The sequence below is a fragment of the Bombina bombina genome, chromosome 8 (assembly GCF_027579735.1).
Source record: "Bombina bombina isolate aBomBom1 chromosome 8, aBomBom1.pri, whole genome shotgun sequence".
In the NCBI taxonomy this organism is placed as follows: domain Eukaryota; kingdom Metazoa; phylum Chordata; class Amphibia; order Anura; family Bombinatoridae; genus Bombina; species Bombina bombina.
In genome coordinates, this window is record NC_069506.1 from 139,075,174 (window position 1) to 139,096,609 (window position 21,436).

Below are 21,436 nucleotides of genomic sequence, written 5' to 3' on the forward strand. Positions count from 1 at the left end.
TTTTATTTTATATTCAATAAAGTGTTTGTTATTTTTAAATGGTACCAGTGTTGTACTATTTGCTCTCAGGCAGGACATAGATGAAGATTTCTGCCTGGAGGATGATGATCTTAGCATTTGTAACTAAGGTCCACTGCTGTTCCCACATGAGCTCAGGAGTACAGGAAAACTTCAGTGTGAGGAACGGTTTCTTGCTATACAGCAATGAGGTATGTTCAGTCATATTTTCTGCAGAGACTGTTTTAACTCAGAAAGGCTGACAGTGTCCCAATTAGGGGAAGCAGTAATCCTAGTGTTATCAGAGGTTTTTACTAGCTTGCATAAAGGGTTAATTTTTTGTGGGCACTCAGTTTATGTGAATTTGGGACAAACGTTTTTGTGTCTGGGAGTAACGTTTTCTGTTTTATGGGACATTTGCTTGAGGGTTCTTTGGGGTTGTTTATAACCCACATGGCTTTCAGGCAGGGTTTGTTAGTTTTGTGTAGGCCCCAGCAACATCGAGTGAGGTGGGCGGGGCCTACATTTACAAGCAGCAAGCAACTTCTCCTGAGAGTCTTCTGAGGGACTAATTGAAGCTTTAAACCCCATATTATCGCTTCCTAAGGGCAGGTAGGGCCACAGCAGAGCTGTGGCAAGGTGCTTTAGGGGATTTTAACCGGTTTTAGACAATTATCAATCCGTTTTTTTCATTTGGGGGTCTATTGCTTTTTTACTTGTGGTGCAATCCTTCTAAAGCTTAGTGGGTACACTGTTAAAATTTCGGAATTTTTGAAGCAATTTTAACCTGTTTTGCAGTTTGTGTATGCTAAGTTAGCAGCAAAGAATTCAGGTTTTGCCATTTTAGCGCAAAGAGCGTTATGGCTTAAGTCCTGGTCAGCTGATGTGTCATCTAAATCTAAGCTTTTGACCATCCCTTTCAAAGGTAAGACCCTATTCAGGCCTGCACTGAAAGAGATCATTTCAGACATCACTGGAGGGAAGGGTCATGCCCTCCCTCAAGATAAGTCAAATAATACAAGGACCAAACAAAATCATTTTCGTTCCTTTCGAAACTTCAAGGGTGGTCCTGCTTCCTCTTCCCCTGCTGCAAAGCAAGAGGGGAACTTTGCTCAATCCAAGCCAACCTGGAGACCTAACCAGGCTTGGAACAAGGGTAAACAGGCCAAAAGCCTGCTGCTGCCACTAAGACAGCATGAAGGGGTAGCCGCCGATCCGGGACCGGATCAAGTAGGGGGCAGACTTTCTCTCTTTGCTCAGGCCTGGGCAAGAGACGTTCAGGACTCCTGGGCCGTAGAAATTGTAACCATGGGGTATCTCCTAGATTTCAAAGATTCTCCTCCAAGGGGGAGGTTCCATCTTTCTCAATTGTCTGTAAGCCAGATAAAAAGAGAGGAGTTCTTACGCTGTGTAGAAGACCTTTTTACCATGGGACTGATCTGCCCAGTTCCGAAAACAGAACAGGGGCAAGGTTTCTACTCCAATCTGTTTGTGGTTCCCAAAAAAGAGGGAACCTTCAAACCAATTCTAGATCTCAAGATCCTAAACCAATTCCTAAGAGTTCCATCCTTCAAGATAGAGACCATTCAGACTATTTTACCAATGATCCAGGAGGGTCAATATATGACTACCGTGGATCTAAAGGATGCGTATCTACACATTTCTCTCCACAAAGATCATCACCAGTTCCTCAGGTTTGCCTTTCTGGACAGACATTACCAGTTTGTGGCTCTTCCCTTCGCGTTGGCCACGGTGCCAAGAATCTTCACAAAGGTGCTAGGGTCCCTTCTGGTGGTCCTAAGGCCGAGGGGCATAGCAGTGGCGCCTTATCTAGACGACATCTTAATTCAAGCATCGACTTTCCAACTTGCCAAGTCTCACACGGACTTATTATTGGCCTTTCTAAGATCTCATGGGTGGAAGGTGAACGTAAAAAAGAGTTCTCTTATTCCTCTCACAAGAGTTCCATTCCTGGGAACTCTGATAGATTCGGTGGACATGAAAATATTTCTGACGGAGGTCAGGAAATCAAAGATTTTAACCACCTGCCGAGCTCTTCATTCCATTCCTCGGCCGTCAGTGGCTCAGTGTATGGAGGTAATCGGACTTATGGTAGCGGCAATGGACATAGTTCCGTTTGCTCGCTTGCATCTCAGACCACTGCAACTATGCATGCTCAAACAGTGGAATGGGGATTATGCAGATTTATCTCCTCAGATATATCTGGATCAAGAGACCAGAGAATCTCTTCTTTGGTGGTTGTCACAGGATCACCTGTCCAGGGGAATGTGTTTCCGCAGGCCAGCGTGGGTTATTGTGACGACGGACGCCAGCCTACTGGGCTAGGGTGCAGTCTGGAATTCCCTGAAAGCACAGGGTTTGTGGACTCAGGAGGAGGCCCTCCTACCGATAAATATTCTGGAATTAAGAGCGATATTCAATGCTCTTCAGGCGTGGCCTCAGCTGGCTTCGGCCAGATTCATCAGGTTTCAGTCGGACAACATCACGACTGTAGCTTATATCAATCATCAGTGGGGAACAAGGAGTTCCTTGGCGATGATAGAAGTTTCCAGGATAATCCGATGGGCAGAGACTCACTCTTGCCGTCTATCAGCAATCTATATCCCAGGGGTGGAGAACTGGGAGGCAGATTTTCTAAGTCGTCAGACTTTTCATCCGGGGGAGTGGGAGCTCCATCCGGAGGTTTTTGCTCAACTGGTTCAGCTATGGGGCACACCAGAATTGGATCTGATGGTGTCTGTTCAGAACGCCAAACTTCCTCGTTACGGATCCAGGTCAAGGGATCCTCAGGCAGTACTGATAGATGCTCTAGCAGTACCCTGGTCGTTCAACCTGGCTTATGTGTTTCCACCATTTCCTCTCCTTCCGCGTCTGATTGCCAGAATCAAACAGGAGAGAGCTTCAGTGATTTTGATAGCGCCTGCATGGCCACGCAGAACTTGGTATGCAGACCTGGTGGACTTGTCATCTCTGCCACTGAGACGGGACCTTTTGATTCAAGGTCCATTCAAGCATCCAAATCTAATTTCTCTGCAACTGACTGCTTGGAGATTGAACGCTTGATTTTATCAAAGCTGGGTTTCTCTGAGTCGGTCATAGATACCTTGATTCAGGCTTGAAAGCCTGTCACCAGGAAGATCTATCATAAGATATGGCGTAAATATCTTTTTTGGTGTGAATCCAAAGGCTACTCATGGAGTACGAACAAGATTCCTAGGATTTTGTCTTTTCTCCAAGAAGGATTGGAGAAAGGATTGTCCGCTAGTTCCTTAAAGGGACAGATATCTGCTTTGTCTATTCTGTTGCACAAGCGTCTGGCAGATGTCCCAGACGTTCAGGCTTTTTGTCAGGCTTTAGTTAGAATTAAGCCTGTGATTAAACCTGTTGCTCCGCCATGCAGTCTCACTTTAGTTCTTAAAGTTCTTCAGGGGGTTCCGTTTGAACCCATGCATTCCATAGATCTTAAGCTTCTATCTTGGAAAGTTCTGTTTCTAGTTGCTATCTCTTCAGCTCGAAGAGTTTCTGAACTATCTGCATTACAATGTGACTCGCCTTATCTTGTTTTCCATGCTGATAAGGTGGTTTTGCGTACCAAACCTGGATTCCTCCCTAAGGTTGTTTCTAACAGGAATATCCATAAGGAAATTGTTGTTCCTTCTCTGTATCCTAATCCTTCTTCTAAGAAGGACCGTCTGTTGCACAACTTGGACGTGGTTCGTGCCTTGAAGTTTTATTTGCAGGCAACCAAAGATTTTCGCCAAACATCTTCTTTGTTTGTTGTCTATGCTGGAAAGCGTAGAGGTCAAAAGGCTACGGCTACCTCTCTTTCCTTTTGGCTGCAAAGCATCATCCGTTTGGCTTATGAGACTGCTGGACAGTTTAAGGTACCTGTCTTGTTCCCTCCCTTCATCCGTGTCCTAAAGCTTTGGTATTGGTATCCCACAAGTAAAGGATGAATCCGTGGACTCGATACATCTTACAAGAGAAAACAGAATTTATGCTTACCTGATAAATTACTTTCTCTTGTGATGTATCGAGTCCACGGCCCGCCCTGCTATTAAGTCAAGTAGCTTTTTTGTTTAAACTACAGTCACCACTGCATCCTATGGTTTCTCCTTTTTCTTCCTAACCTTCGGTCGAATGACTGAGGGGTGGAGCTGGAGGGGGAGCTATATGGACAGCTCTGCTGTGTGCTCTCTTTGCCACTTCCTGTTGGGAAGGAGAATATCCCACAAGTAAAGGATGAATCCGTGGACTCGATACATCACAAGAGAAAGTAATTTATCAGGTAAGCATAAATTCTGTTTTTAAGAATTAAACATACTAAGACCCCCTAACAGTAAAACCCCCCCAAATAAAAAAAACCTAATACTATAAAAACCTAAACTACCCATTGCCCTGAAAAGGGCATTTGTATGGGCATTGCCCTTAAAAGGGCATTCAGCTCTTTTGCTGCTAATCCCTAATCTAAAACAAAAATTCAAAAAAACGAACACTAAAACCCCAGATAGTCACGGGTCCTGAAGTCCAGCGGAGAAGGTCTTCTTCCACGTGGCCGACATCTTCCAAGCGGGGACCTGTTCTTTCTTCATCCAGGACAGCGAAACTAAATACCGGCGACAGCGGAGCCATGGAGCGTGGAGGATCCTCTTCTTCCGATCGCCGCCATACACTGAATAGTGAATTCAAGGTACGCAATTAAAGATGGCATTCATTGAATTCCTATTGGCTGATTTGATTCTTCAAATTAGCCAATAGGTTGAGGCTACTGAAATCCTATTGGCTGTTTAAATGCAGCGAAGGCAAACAGCCAATAGGATTTCAGTATCTTTCATCCTATTGGCTGATTTGAATTTGAAGTATCAGTACAGCCAATAGGAATTCAAGGGACACCATCTTTAAAGGGACACTGAACCCATTTTTTTTTTCTTTTGTGATTCAGATAGAGCATGCAATTTTAAGCAACTTTCTAATTTACTCCTATTATAAAATGTTCTTAATTCTCTTGGTATGTTTATTTGAAAAGCAAGAATGTAAGTTTAGATGCTGGCCCATTTTTGGTGAACAAACTGGGTGGTCCTTGCTGATTGGACAGCACCAATAAACAAGTGCTGTCCATGGTTCTAAACCAAAAATTTGCTGGCTCCTTAGCTTAGATTCCTTCTTTTTCAAATAAAGGTAGCAAGAGAACGAAGAAAAAATGATAATAGGAGTAAATTAGAAATTTGCTTAAAATTGCATGCTCTATCTGAATTGTGAAAGAAAAAATTTGGGTCCAGTGTCCCTTTAATCGCGTACCTTGAATTCACTATTCAGTGTATGGCGGCGATCGAAAGAAGAGGATCCTCCACGCTCTATGGCTCCGCGGTCGCCGATCTTCAGTTTCATCGTCGCGGGTCTTCAGTTCCGCTGTCCTGGATGAAGAAAGAAGAGGTCTCCGCTTGGAAGATGTCGTCAGCTGCTTGGAAGAAGACTTCACCTCATGGAAGAGGACCTTCTCCGCCGGACTTCAGGACCCATGAGTATCTATTTGGGGCTTTAGTGTTAGGGTTTTTGGGGGGGTTGTTTTTTTTAAAAAAAAATGAAACAGAAAGAGGGCGCCACATAATGTAATATGTCCCTTGAATGTGGGTGTTCGTGAATGGTAATAAAGGCTTACCGGAGTTAGTTGCACTGTACTATGACCAGTGCTCTCGGGCAGTCTAGCTCTTAACAGCGGCTAGTGAACTGTTCCTTGGCGTCTCAGGAAATGGCTTGTAATAATCCAACAGCTGTTGGAGCTGGGGCGGCAAAAAGACAGGCTGACAACTTCCACAAAGGATAAAATAGTAAATGCTTTATTGTTATGCAACGTGTTTCTCGACCAACAACGGTCGTTTCATCAGGCAGGTAAAAAAAGAGCTGAATGGGCAGCAAAAGAGCTGAATGCCCTTTTATGGGCAATGCCTATACAAATGCTCTTTTCAGGGCAATAGGTAGTTTTAGGTTTTTTTAGTGTTAGGTTTTTTATTTTGGGGGTTTGGTGCGTGGGGGTTTTTACTGTTAGGGGGTTTTAGTATGTTTAATTCTTAAAAGAGCTGTTAAACTTAGGGCAATGCCCTACAAAAGGCCCTTTCTTTCATGTAATTGGCAAGAGTCCATGAGCTAGTGACGTATGGGATATACAATCCTACCAGGAGGGGCAAAGTTTCCCAAACCTCAAAATGCCTATAAATACACCCCCCACCACACCCACAATTCAGTTTTACAAACTTTGCCTCCTATGGAGGTGGTGAAGTAAGTTTGTGCTTGAATTTTATGATTTCTTCTATGATAAGCGCTTCTAAGCATTCTGAAGCCCAATTCCTCTGAGTACAGTGTTTGTCAGAGGGATGTGAAGAGAGAATTGCTTATTGATTTTATGGTGTCCCTCGCGGGAAATCTTTTTAAGGGTTCTCTGTTATCGGTCGTAGGGATTTATCTCCTACCTCCCTTTTCAGATCGACGATATACTCTTATACCATTACCTCTGCTGATAGTTTTCAGTACTGGTTTGGCTATCTGCTATATGTGGCGAAAACTAATGCCGACTTCCACTTAGATAGACCTTTAGTGTCTTATATTCAATTATGGATGCCCTCTGGGGTATATTATCAGTGAGAGGTAAAAATATACATATATAATACCTTATATGTAATGTAATAGATCCTAATTGTGTCTATTTTAAAATCAATGGAGTTGGAGACTGCAGTATTTAGAATGTATACTATGTTTTGTTATACCTGATATGAAATAAGCAGTTGTTGGTAAACTAAAGTAGTTTATTGTACAATACGGCTATTAAAAATACAATATTAAAATAAATATAAAAAATAAAAACACCGGTGTTTCTTTATATTGGATAACTATTCCAATTAGTATTCAAGCATGCACACTTCCTAATAAAACATTATCCTTGATACATAAACACATCAGATCATGCAATTAGTTACTATATAGGTAAATGTCCTTAATGAAACTAGCGTTTCAAGTAAGCCCACTGTCGATTGTAGTTGATAATGTCAATGCTGAATTGCAATTCTTTTCAGGGCTTAAGTAAAGATCTTAACTTATAATAAGTTAATAATTTGTTTGGTCCCCAGTTGGATTCTATCATTTCCACTATTACTGGGGGGAAGGGAGTTTTTTTGCCCCAAGATAAAAAGTCTAAGGGTAAATATAATGCTTCTAATCGGTTTCCTTCCCCTAAGTACTCTAGCTCCAATTGGAAGCCATCTTAGAGTTGGAATAAATCCAAGCCTTATAAGAAACCAAAGCCAGCCCCCAAAACTGCATGAAGGTGCGGCCCTCAATCTAGTTCTACTGGTGGTGGGCAGATTGAAATTATTTCAAGATGTTTGGGCAGGTTCCTTTCAGAATCATTGGATTCAGAATATTGTCTCTTAACGGTATCGAATAGGTTTCAGAATAAGACCTCCTGTGATGTTTTTGCTCTCTCACGTTCCAACAAATCCTGTGAAAGCTCAGGACTTTATGAAATGTGTTTCAGATCTGGAGCTTTCAGGGGTAATTGTACCAGTTCCACTTCTGGAACAGGGTCTGGGTTTTTATTCAAATCTATTCATTGTCCCGAAGAAGGAACATTCTTTCAGACCAGTTCTGGATCTGAAGTTTTTGAATCACTTTGTAAGGGTCCCAACTTTCAAGATGGTGACTATAAGGACTATTCTTCCTTTTGTTTAGCAAGGTCATTACATGTCCACAATAAACTAAAATTATGCATATCTTCACATTCCGATAGATTCATCCAGACCACTATCGGTTTCTGAGATTCTCTTTTCTAGACAATCATTACCAATTTGTCGCTCTTCCATTTGGCCTAGCAACAGCTTCAAGAATCTTTTCGAAGATTCTCGGTGCCCTTCTAGCTGTAATCAGAGAGCAGGGTATTGCAGTGTTTCCTTATTTGGACGATATCTTGGTACTGGCTCAATCTTTTCATTTAGCAGAATCTCACACTAATCATCTTGTGTTGTTTCTTCAAAGACATGGTTGGAGGATCAATTTACCAAAGAGTTTCTTGATTCCTCAGACAAGGGTCATCTTTTTAGGTTTTCAGATAGATTCAGTGTCCATGGCTCTGTCTTTAACAAGCAAGAGACGAATGAAATTGGTTTCTGCCTGTCAAAACCTTCAGTCTCGATCATTCCCTTCAGTGGCTATGTGCATGGAAGTTTTAGGTCTCATGACTGCAGCATCGGATGCAATCTCCTTTCCTCGTTTTCATATGAGACCTCTGCAGCTTTGCATGCTGAATCAATGATGCAGGGATTATACTCGGATATTACAATTGATATTCTTAAATCCCAACACTCAACTCTCTCTGACTTGGTGGTTAAACTATCACCTTATTGTTCAAGAGGCCTCCTTTGTTCTTCCTTCCTGGACTGTGATTTCAACAGATGCAAGTCTCACAGGTTTTGGAGCTGTCTGGGGGTCTTTGACAGCACAAGGTGTTTGGAATCCTCAAGAGGCGAGGTTACCAATCAATATTTTAGAACTCTGCACGATTTTCAGGGCTCTTCAGGCTTGGCCTCTATTAAAGAGAGAATCATTCATTTGTTTTCAGGCAGACAAGATCACAACTGTGGCATATGTCAATCATCAGGGTGGGACTCGCAGTCCTTTAGCGGTGAAAGAAGTATCTCAAATACTTTCTTGGGCAGAATTCAACTCATGTCTAATTTCTGTGATACATATCCCAGGTGTAGACAATTGGGAAGTGGGTTATCTCAGCCGTTAGACTTTACATCCAGGGGAGTGGTCTCTCCATCCAGATGTATTTTTTTCAGATTGTACAGATGTGGGGTCTTTCCAAAATAGATCTGATGGCTTCCCATCTAAACAAGAAACTTCACTAGTATCTTTCCAGGTCCAGGGATCCTCAGGCGGAGATGGTGGATGCGTTAGCAGTTCCTTTGTTTTACCAACCTGCTTACATCTTTCCGCCTCTAGTTCTTCTTCCAAGGGTGATCTCCAAGATCATAATGGAACAATCGCATGTGTTTCTGATAGCACCAGCATGGCTTCACAGATTTTGGTTTGTGGATCTTGTCCAGATGTCAAGTTGCCAACCTTGGCCACTTCCGTTAAGTCCAGACCTTCTGTCTCAAGGGACATTTTTCCATCAGGATCTCAAATCGCTAAATTTGAAGGTATGGAAATTGAATGCTTAGTGCTTATTCATAGAGGTTTCTCTGACTCAGTGATTAATACATTGCTACAGGCTCGTAAGTCTGTTTTAAGGAAGATTTATTATCGGGTTTGGAAAACCTATATTTCATGGTGTTCTCATAAATTCTCTTGGCTTTCTTTTAGAATTCCTAGAATTTTACAGTTTCTTCAGGATGGTTTGGAAAAAAAGGTTTGTCTGCAAGTACTTTGAAGGGACAAATCTCTGCTCTTTCTGTTTTATTTCCTAGAATGATTGCTAATCTTCCTGACATTCACTGTTTTGTTCAGGCTTTGGTTCATATCAAGCCTGTTTATTAAATCAATTTCTCCTCCTTGGAGTCTTAATTTGGTTTTAAAGGCTTTGCAGGCTCCTCCTTTTGAGCCTATGCATTCTCTGGATATTAAACTACTTTCTTGGAAAGTATTATTCCTTTTGGCTATCTCTTCAGCTAGAAGAGCTTCTGAACTGTCTGCTCTCTCTTTTGTGAGTCTCCTTTTCTGATTTTCCATCAGGATAAGACTATTTTACGGACTTCTTTTAAATTTCTTCCTAAGGTTGTGAATTCTAACAACATTAGTAGGGAAATTGTTGTTCCTTCCTTGTGTCCTAATCCTAAGAACACTCTTAAAAGATCTTTACATTCTTTGGCTGTTGTAAGAGCTTTGAAATATTATGTCGAAGCTACTTAAGATTTCAGGAAGACTTCTAGTCTATTTGTTGTTTTTTTCTGGTCCTAAGAAAGGTCAGAAAGCCTCTGCCATTTCTTTGGCATCTTGGTTAAAGCTTTTGATTCACAAGGCTTATTTTGAGGCGGGACAGTTTCCACCTCAGAGAATTACAGCTCGTTCTACTAGATCAGTCGCCACTTCTTGGGCTTTTAAGAATGAAGCTTCGGTTGATCAGATTTGCAAAGCAGCAATTTGGTCTTTGCATACATTTACTAAATTTTACCATTTTTATGTATTTGCTTCTTCTGAAGCAGTCTTTGGTAGAAAAGTTCTTCAGGCAGCTGTCTCAGTTTGATTCTTCTGCTTATGATTTATGAGAAATTTATGAGACTTATTTTTTTGTGTGGATTTAATTTTTTCAGTGGAAATAGTTGTTTTTTTTGTATCCCTCCCTCTCTAGTGATTCTTCTGTGGACTTCCACATCTTGAGTATTCCTATCCCATACGTCACTAGCTCATGGCCAATTACATGAAAGAAAACATAATTTATTTAAGAACTTACCTGATAAATTAATTTCTTTCTTATTGGCAAGAATCCATGAGACCCACTCATTTCTTATGGTGGTTATGATTTTTGTATAAAAGCAAAATTATATTTCCAGTTCCTCTTTTTGTATGCTTTTTTACTCCTTATTTTATTACCTCACTACTTGGCTATTCGTTAAACCGAGTTGTGGGTGTGGTGGGAGGTGTATTTATAGGCATTTTGAGGTTTGGGAAACTTTGCCCCTCCAGGTAGGATTGTATATCCCATACGTCACTAGCTCATCGACTCGTGCCAATATGAAAGAAATTAATTTATCAGGTAAGTTCTTACATAAATTATGTTTTTCCTTGTCTGTGACATGTTATTGCTTTAAATATAGATCATTGAGTATTTAATATGTTCTGGTAAAAACATGTTCATCTGGCCTGAATCATTGGTGGTTTTACAACACATTACGCTTCTTGAGGACATTTGCTAAGCTTGATTAATTATTAAGCTACACACCATCCAAAAATAGTTTGTTGTCCTACACCTTCTTGTGAACATACTTTCTTACATTGATCCTATCTTCCTTCTATGTGCCTTTATTTCCATATAAAATTGGCATACTGTAGATATAATTCCCATTTTATGTATAAATATGTTGTACTATTTTTGCTTCAGTTAGAAACTATTGGAGGATGGAGCAGTATCCTTAAAGAACCATGATACCCAAATGTTGAAACACTTGAAAGTGATGCAGCATAGCTCTAAAAAGCTGATTCGAAAATATCACCTGAACATCTCTATGTAAAAAAAGAAAGATATTTTACCTCAAAAATTCCTCAGTAGCCACATCCCATTGTAAAGGACTTCTAAGCAGCAAATCTGTCTGTCCTGGGACAGCTAAGGGAGTGAGCTTTTGTGCACACGCATCTTATTTCCCTATTCAGTTTAAGGAAGTTTACTATAAAATCTCATGAGAGTTAAGTCAAATCTCATGAGATCACAGTAAAAGAGTTCATGACCACAGCACTGCTGATGCTGATTGGCTGCTGTTCATTTCTTCATTTTTTTTTTCCTGCAGCTAAGCAACAGCTGAGTATAACTTTTTACACAGAACTTGATCTGCTGAGCTGAGGAAATTGTGAGGTAAAATATCTTCTTTTTTTACATAGAGATGCCCAGGTGATATTTTCCTGTCAGCTTTTTACAGTTATACTGTATCTGTTTCAAGTGATTTAGCATATGAGTATTATGTCCCTTTAAAGCTTTCTCTTCTTGTCTGTTGATGATTAAAGTTATCTCCTTTAATTTTTTAGTTATGGACCTTTTTACAGTAGACATACCTTTATATTTGATGCTGGCTAGCATCTTCTTTTTTTTAATGAAATATCGCACTATTTACATGATATGTTCTGAGCTGCCAGTTCATGAGTTTTAAGAACATTTAATCTGCATATGACAATGTTTCTTGTGTATTGTTTCTTGAAGCAAATATACAGTATGTATAATCTATATACCTTGTGCTTTAACTCACTAATATGTTCTTTATTGTTCATGCCTGTACTTTTTTTTTATACATCACTGTTTTTTATACTGCCACTGTTTCATTTATACTGTTTTATTGTTTCTTTACTGTTTCATATTTATAGGGAATATGTACCGAATTCTTGCCCTGCTAAACTTACCTTACAATTTTCTACGGATGAAAATTGTTTAGTTGTTTCTGAAGCAAAACTACAACATAACCACAAAGCAGAGCACCAGAAATTTGATGTTCCCTTCAGATACTATAGTCTTACTTCCTATACAGAACTCTACTTACTGGTAAACAGCTTTGCTGGAAGGTTCATCAAACCGCAAGAAGTAAGTTTGTTGCTGAAGTGGAAACATAGTTTAAACAAAACTGTTCTGGATCTTCTGGAGATATTGAAGGCTTTATTCTTGGAAGATTCCATGAGCATAGTAAAGCTGGACATTTCTCCTGAAACTATGCAACTTGAGTGTGTTTTCATTATGACTTCTAAAATGAAATACTTGCTTGAATGCTTTCCTTCCTTTCTATTTCTTGGGAAGCCACTGTCTGTTAACGAGTCATATGACTTGTATACTGCAATGTGTGAGGATAATAAAAAGAACAGTAGGGAGTGTGCTTATTTCATCACTTTAAAGGAGAGGCCAACACCATTTCCTGACTTACTGGTATTCCTAATTCAGAGTATACCCAATTTAAAGATTTCTGTAAAGGATCTGTTGCTGCAAATAGACCTAAAGGAGCTTCAATTGGTACGTGAGCTTCTTCCTTCTTGCCGTGTGCGCATAAGTCAAACACATGCTCTCAATGCTTTATACCATCATGTGAAAGAAAGTGATCCAATTACACAGGAGAAACTGAAAGGATTAATGTATAGCTTGGTCAACTGCTGTTCTCCAGATCTCTACAATACATACTTCACAGAGCTTGAAACATCATCTTCTGATAATTTCCTTCAGTACTTTCTTCAAACTTGGCACAGCTGTAAAAATGATTGGTGTCACGGCATGAAAGAAGGGCATTTCCTTGAATGTGCAGCACAGCAGAAGGAGATGCTGACTACTTTAGCACAAAGTCCTGTCTCACTAGCTGTTTGCATCCAAGCCCTAATCAAAACTGAAGGGGTCAACAGTGAAGATAATCCTGATGAACAACCAATGGAAATTTCCGTTTCAAATGAACAGGTACAGTAGACTCAAATGATCATGAATTTGAAGGATAGCCTTAATAGCTTGTGTTCAAGTAGGCAGATTGTTAAAAACCTTTAAATATATATACTGTATGCATTTGAAAGCTCATTCAGTAGTGAAGAAAGATGATTCTATACGGCTTGTTAGCCATAGAAAAATTGAAGGTAGTAACTGCTTTAGAAGTTAAAAGTATCTAGCTGTGCTGTCAGACACTTTTTTTTATTCTCAAAGTCACATGGTGTCACATTCAGGAACTTTTCAGTATGTAGTCCTGTGCCTTTATGGAGGAGGTAGAAGCTTCTAGGCGTTATTTATAAAGAATATAGCTCTAGGACATAAATACATTAGAAATAATGACATGCTAGTAAAATGCATATTGTAAGATATAAAACTTGTAAAGACGGACTTGAAAACCGTAAAGGAATATGAAACCCAAAAATCTTCTTTGAAGATTTAGATACATCATACAATTTTAAACAACTTTCCAGTTGACTTATATTATCAATTTTGCTTCATTATTGAAGGGGCAGCAATGTACTACTGGGAACTAGCTGAACACATCTGTAAGCCAATGACAACAGGCATATATGAGAAGTCCCAAATCAGCAGCTAGCTTCCCAACTCCTGAGCCTACCTAGGTATTCTTTTCAACAAAGGATACCAAGAGAATTAAGCAAATTAGATAATATAAGAACATTGGAAACTTGATGAAATTTTTCTGAATCATCATGTCCCTTTAATGTGTATAGCTTGTAGGATATTGGGGATAAGATTAATTTGTTTAAAGGGACAGTCGAGTCCAAAAAAAAACTTTCATGATTTAAATAGGGCATGTAATTTTAAACAACTTCCCAATTTACATTTATTACCAATTTTGCTTTGTTCTCTTTGTATTCTTAGTTGAAAGCTAAACCTAAGAGGTTCATATGCTAATTTCTTAGACCTTGAAGACCACCTCTAATCTGAAAGCATTTTGACAGTTTTTCACCACTAGAGGACATAAGTTCATTTGTTTCACATAGATAACATTGAGCTCATGCACGTGAATTTACCGAGGAGTGAGCACTGATTGGCTAAAATGCAAGTTTGTCAAATGAACTGAAATAAGGGGGCAGTCTGCAGAGGCTTAGATACAAGGTAATTACAGAGGTAAAAAATATATTATTGTAACTGTGTTTGTTATGCAAAACTGGGGAATGGGTAATAAAGGGATTATCTATCTTTTTAAACAATAATTCTGGTGTTGACTGTCCCTTTAAAAAGTGTCAAATATGTTAAAGGGACACTGAACCCAATTTTTTTCTTATGTGATTCAGATAGAGCATGACATGTTAAACAACTTTCTAATTTACTCCTAGTATCAAATTTTCTTCATTCTCTTTATTCTTCAGTATCTTTATTTGAAATGCAAGAATGTAAGTTTAGATGCCGGCCCATTTTTTGGTGAACAACCTGGGTTGTCTTTGCTGATTGGTAAATAAATTCATCCACCAATAAAAAAGTGCTGTCCAGAGTTCTGAACCAAAAAAAAAAAAAAAAAAAAAAAAAAAAAAGCTTAGATGCCCTCTTTTTCAAATAAAGATAGCAAGAGAACAAAGAAAAAATGATAATACGAGCAAATTAGAAAGTTGCTTAAAATTGCCTGCTCTATCTGAAACATGAAAGAAAAAAAATAGGTTCAGTGTTCCTTTAAGTGATCTAGTAATTTAAAGAGGACAGCATGTTATTTAGAAATACTGCAAAAGTTAATACGAATTAGATGCCTAGTTTGACAATTTGAATCTCCTCAATGGTAATTTTATCCTCCCCACAATGATCATCTTTTCATACATTTAGATTAGTCATGCCTCAAGCATTGCAGTTTTTGTTATTGTGTGCATTTGTCATAACCACTCATTTGTGTTTAGCTTTTTCTTGAAAGTGTTCCTGTGTGTTTTTAGGCATGTGTGTGAATAAATGTATACTAATATTGTGGATTTATATGTATGTAGTTTGGTTCATGGTATTTTTGCCTTGTTTGGGGAAAAAAGGTTTTGCTAGTCTCTTGCTATTCATTGCAGCCACTCTTGGAGATACCCTTATCTGGCAATACTCATGGTCACTGCAGAAGCTGCCTGAATCACTTTTCAAGGACTGCTCTTTCTTTCCAAATACCGCTTTTTTTGGCAATTTTCCTAGATACATCCTTGCTGCATGTTTTTATTCTTTCAGACTGTTTCATTGTGACTGTTCAGTTAGTAAGGGGTCTCAAATGAATATGTTTTCCTTGTGTTGATGACTGTATTACCTATTTTGACTACTTTGGCTCAGTTTTATTGATCTTTGCAATCAAGCTGCTTAGCTCGGTGTAGAAGTTTGTAATATGTGTACAAGATAAGTCCTTTTCTGGTTGGTGGTGAAAAATGGACATTCTAGATGAAAACATTTTCTTCAGTCTGAGAGTGCCATTGAAGCTTGTTACTACAATCTACAAAGATTCCTGATTATAGGTGTATACCACAAGTTTTACTTTAACATGTAAACCTGTCACTGATTTCCAATCCTTCTTAAACACCATAGCATCCAAATGAGATATATTGTTGTAATCATGTTTCTTGGTGAATTTAAGTCATCAGGTCGATGTGGATATCCTTTCCAAAAAGTATAGGATAGGATTTCTGCTGGCCTATGCATTTCCTCTTTTCTCACTTATCTCCTATATCCTTCAAAAGAGTTAACTGGACAACTCAAAAGTAGTGTCAGTCCTGTCATGTTGGTGGAGAGGTTCTTGGTTTCTATTTCTAATAAGCGTTGCTATGGGCTCTCCTTTGATTCTTCTTCTGCCCATACATACTAATGCAAGTCCAGAGTTTTCTTCCTGATCTTCAGGCCCTATATCTGACAGCTTGGCATCTAAACAGTTCCATTTGAAGTATTCTGTACTTTCTTATCTAGCTACAACCTCAGATTATTAACTTTAGGACATCAGTTCTGCCTTGATGATTGTGAATTGTTTTGATTTTTGTTACTTTTCATCATATCGTCAAATTCATACATGATGGATTCCTAAAGAATAATTTGTGTTTACCTGGGACCTTTCTAAGCTCATATTGATGTGGCAATTGCCTTCCTTAATCAGTCATTTATAAACCGTTTCCTCTCCTGCTCTAGATACCAGTATTGCTCAGATTAGGTAATGTTGTTGGGGTCAATCCCCTTTTTAGATTAGCTTTAGAGCAATCCATGTATTCTCTGAGCCCTGAGGGTTACGGTGTATTTGAACTATTACCCAGGGAAGTAATTCTGTTTTTGAAGTCTCACACACACAGTCCTGATCTGTTTCTTAATCTAAGTTTTAAATGTATGTCTCACATATTTATGTTATACATTTGGTACTATTTACCACCCTTTTTATTCTATCATTAGTAAAAGTTACGTTTTAATAACCAGTTCTTGACACAATCCGGTTTTCAATGCATACTGTTACTATATAGTGTTTTGTGAGTGCTGGGTACTGTCAAACTTCTCTCTCTTTTTTGTACCTGTGGATTCCTAAAGAACCTCGCTGTCTTAAAGATATTAGAGGGTTCCGATATCCTTAGTCTTCCAAGATCCGATTAATTTGTTTATATTAATTTTTTTGTGAGTTTAGTTATGACATAAAGTACTGTATATAAAATGTGTTTATAGGTGAGATTTAATTAAATAGTCTTTATTAAATAACTGAAAATGAAAACATTTTAACTAATATGTTCCATGGTAGGAATTCGAGAGTGAGGTTAGTATGATAAAATATATTTCTAGGGCGTTCATTAAGTTTAATAACACATTTTTCTTTTCTGATTCCGATAGAACAAATGTTTTTTATGTAAAATGTTTTTCTTTATTAACAATCTATGTCTATTATCTAATAAGCTTTGTTATCTTGGTGTCCTTTGTTGAAAAACATACTTAGGTAGGCTGATTTGGAGCTAGCTACTGATTTGTGGCTGCAACTTTTCGCCCTTAATAGTCCAAAACATTGCTTTATTTCTACTGAACTGTAAGGTGCTTGCATCAAATGTCTTGGAAGATTTAAAAAGAGAAGATAAAGTGGTGCTGTGTATCATTGCTGAATATCTGTGGCTGCACATATGACTCTTGTAATTGGCTCACCTAATGTGTTTAGCTACCTTCAACTAAGGATAACAAAAGAATGAAACAAATTTGATAATAGATCAGTAGTAAATTTAATTGAATATGTGCACATATATATTCATTTTATTTTATATAATTGTTTTTCAGCATTTTAGAGGCAGTGATAGATGTTTTCATAGTGATTATAGTTTTTTTTTCTATTGAATGAAGACCCTTTAGGCATTCCGTCTATAATTAAGCCTTTTATGGCAGATGCACTTAAGACTGGTAAGTGGAGTCTTACCCTTTAATATTCTTTACCCTTTGCATTGTTTTTACACTTTCTATATTTACCATATTTGATAATTTTCTTAAATGAAGTGAGTATATTTTAATATACTGTTGGAGTGACGAATTGAATCCCCAAAGTTCCAGTAAAGTTGGATTTTCTGTTTCATATTGTAGAGGAAAAGCAGGGCCTTTCTGTCTATCCCCCTTGAAAGGGCAAATCTACATGGGGAACTAAGCTAATACATATGCAAATACTATAAATCATTATTTACTAAGGCCTAGATTTAGAGTTTGGCGGTAGCCGTGAAAACCAGCGTTAGAGGCTCCTAACGCTGGTTTTAGGCTACCTCCGGTATTTGGAGTCACTCAAAAAAGGGTCTAACACTCACTTTTCAGCCGCAACTTTTCCATACCGCAGATCCCCTTACGTAAATTGCGTATCCTATCTTTTCAATGGGATTTTTCTAACTCCGGTATTTAGAGTCGTGTCTGAAGTGAGCGTTAGAAATCTAACGACAAAACTCCAGCCGCAGACAAAAGTCAGTAGTTAAGAGCTTTTTGGGCTAACGCCGGTTCATAAAGCTCTTAACTACTGTACTCTAAAGTACACTAACACCCATAAACTACCTATGTACCCCTAAACCGAGGTCCCCCCACATCGCCGCAACTCGATTAAATATTTTTAACCCCTAATCTGCCGACCGCCACCTACGTTATCCTTATGTACCCCTAATCTGCTGCCCCTAACACCGCCGACCCCTATATTATATTTATTAACCCCTAATCTGCCCCCCACAACGTCGCCGCCAGCTACCTACACTTATTAACCCCTAATCTGCCGTCCGCACGCCACCGCCAGCTACATTATCCCTATGTACCCCTAATCTGCTGCCCTAACATCGCCGACCCCTATATTATATTTATTAACCCCTAACCTGCCCCCCACAACGTCGCCGCCACCCACCTACCTACCTACAATAATTAACCCCTAATCTGCCGACCGCAAAGAGCCGCCAGCTACATTATAGCTATGTACCCCTAATCTGCTGCCCCTAACACTGCCGATCCCTATATTATATTTATTAACCCCTAACCTGCCCTCCCTAACATCGCCGACACCTAACTTCAATTATTAACCCCTAATCTGCCAACCGAATCTCGCCGCTATTCTAATAAATGTATTAACCCCTAAAGCTAAGTCTAACCCTAACACTAACACCCCCCTAAGTTAAATATAATTTGAATCTAACGAAATTAATTCACTCTTATTAAATAAATTATTCCTATTTAAAGCTAAATACTTACCTGTAAAATAAATCCTAATATAGCTACAACATAAATTATAATTATATTATAGCTATTTTAGGATTAATATTTATTTTACAGGTAACTTTGTATTTATTTTAACCAGGTACAATAGCTATTAAATAGTTAAGAACTATTTAATAGCTAAAATAATTACAAATTTACCTGTAAAATAAATCCTAACCTAAGTTACAATTAAAGCTAACACTACACTATCAATAAATAAATTAAATACAATACCTACAAATAACTACAATGAAATAAACTAACTAAAGTACAAAAAATAAAAAAGAACTAAGTTACAAAAAATAAAAAAATATTTACAAACATAAGAAAAATATTACAACAATTTTAAACTAATTACACCTACTCTAAGCCCCCTAATAAAATAACAAAGCCCCCCAAAATAAAAAAATGCCCTACCCTATTCTAAATTACTAAAGTTCAAAGCTCTTTTACCTTACCAGCCCTGAACAGGGCCCTTTGCGGGGCATGCCCCAAGAAGTTCAGCTCTTTTGCCTGTAAAAAAAAACATACAATACCCCCCCCCCCCCCAACATTACAACCCACCACCCACATACCCCTAATCTAACCCAAACCCCCCTTAAATAAACCTAACACTAAGCCCCTGAAGATCATCCTACCTTGTCTTCACCATACTAGGTTCACCGATCCGTCCTGGCTCCAAAATCTTCATCCAACCCAAGCGGGGGCTGGCGATCCATCTTCCGGCGGCTGAAGAGGTCCAGAAGAGGCTCCAAAGTCTTCATCCTATCCGGGAAGAAGAGTAGATCCAGACCAGCAACCATCATCTTCCAAGCGGCATCTTCTATCTTCATCCGATGAGGACCGGCTCCATCCTGAAGACCTCCACCGCGGACCCATCTTCATCCGGCGACGTCGAACTGAAGAATGACGGTTCCTTTAAGGGACGTCATCCAAGATGGCGTCCCTCGAATTCCGATTGGCTGATAGGATTCTTTCAGCCAATCGGAATTAAGGTAGGAATATTCTGATTAGCTGATGGAATCAGCCAATCAGAATCAAGTTCAATCCGATTGGCTGATCCAATCAGCCAATCAGATTGAGCTTGCATTCTATTGGCTGATCGGAACAGCCAATAGAATGCGAGCTCAATCTGATTGGCTTTGAATTGGATCCTTTGTAAATATTTTTTTATTTTTTGTAACTTAGTTCTTTTTTATTTTTTGTACTTTAGTTAGTTTATTTTATTGTAGTTATTTGTAGATATTGTATTTAATTAATGTATTGATAGTGTAGTGTTAGGTTTAATTGTAGATATTTTATTTAATTAATTTAATGATAGTGTAGTGTTAGGTTTAATTGTAACTTAGGTTAGGATTTATTTTACAGGTAATTTTGTTATTATTTTAACTAGGTAACTATTAAATAGTTATTAACTATTTAATAGCTATTGTACCTGGTTAAAATAATTACAAAGTTACCTGTAAAATAAATATTAATCCTAAAATAGCTATAATATAATTATAATTTATAGTGTAGCTATATTAGGATTTATTTTACAGGTAAGTATTTAGCTTTAAATAGGAATAATTTATTTAATAAGAGATAATTAATTTCGTTAGATGTAAATTATATTTAACTTAGGGGGGTGTTAGTGTTAGGGTTAGACTTAGCTTTAGGGGTTAATACATTTATTAGAATAGCGGTGAGCTCCAGTCGGCAGATTAGGGGTTAATAATTGAAGTTAGGTGTCGGCGATGTTAGGGAGGGCAGATTAGGGGTTAATACTATTTATTATAGGGTTAGTGAGGCGGATTAGGGGTTAATAACTTTATTATAGTAGCGCTCAGGTCCGGTCGGCAGATTAGGGGTTAATAAGTGTAGGCAGGTGGAGGCGACGTTGTGGGGGGCAGATTAGGGGTTAATAAATATAATCTAGGGGTCGGCGATGTTAGGGCAGCAGATTAGGGGTACATAGGGATAATGTAAGTAGCGGCGGTTTACGGAGCGGCAGATTAGGGGTTAAAAATAATATACAGGGGTCAGCGATAGTGGGGGCAGCAGATTAGGGGTTAATAAGTGTAAGGTTAGGGGTGCTTAGACTCGGGGTACATGTTAGAGTGTTAGGTGCAGACGTAGGAAGTGTTTCCGCATAGCAAACAATGGGGCTGCGTTAGGAGCTGAACGCGGCTTTTTTGCAGGTGTTAGGTTTTTTTTTCAGCTCAAACAGCCCCATTGTTTCCTATGGGGGAATCGTGCACGAGCACGTTTTTGAGGCTGGCCGCGTCCGTAAGCAACTCTGGTATCGAGAGTTGAAGCTGCGTTAAATATGCTCTACGCTCCTTTTTTGGAGCCTAACGCAGCCTTTATGTGGACTCTCAATACCAGAGTTATTTTTATGGTGCGGCCAGAAAAAAGCCGGCATTAGCTACGCGGGTCCTTACCGACAAAACTCTAAATCTAGCCGTAAGTTACCACTTTTTAGTCTGAAATGTTTGTTTTATATTTTTTTTCTTCAATGGACGGTCTACTTTCTCATTCATGTCTTAGAACCTGGTCACTTAAAAATTACAGTAAATTCCGATTATCCTAATTCTTTGAATGTAT

General features: G+C 38.7%; 1 protein-coding gene across 4 annotated transcripts in view; it reads left to right on the forward strand.

The window, feature by feature from the left end:
- The window catches only part of LOC128638563 (uncharacterized), a 431,654-nt gene that overhangs the window by 265,354 nt on the left and 144,864 nt on the right, over nucleotides 1-21,436 (forward strand). For all 4 annotated transcript variants that reach the window (XM_053690591.1, XM_053690590.1, XM_053690593.1 and 1 more), the window contains one exon: nucleotides 12,082-13,147. In XM_053690591.1, the coding sequence (XP_053546566.1) occupies nucleotides 12,082-13,147 (1,066 nt within the window). The remainder of the gene's footprint in view (nucleotides 1-12,081; nucleotides 13,148-21,436) is intronic.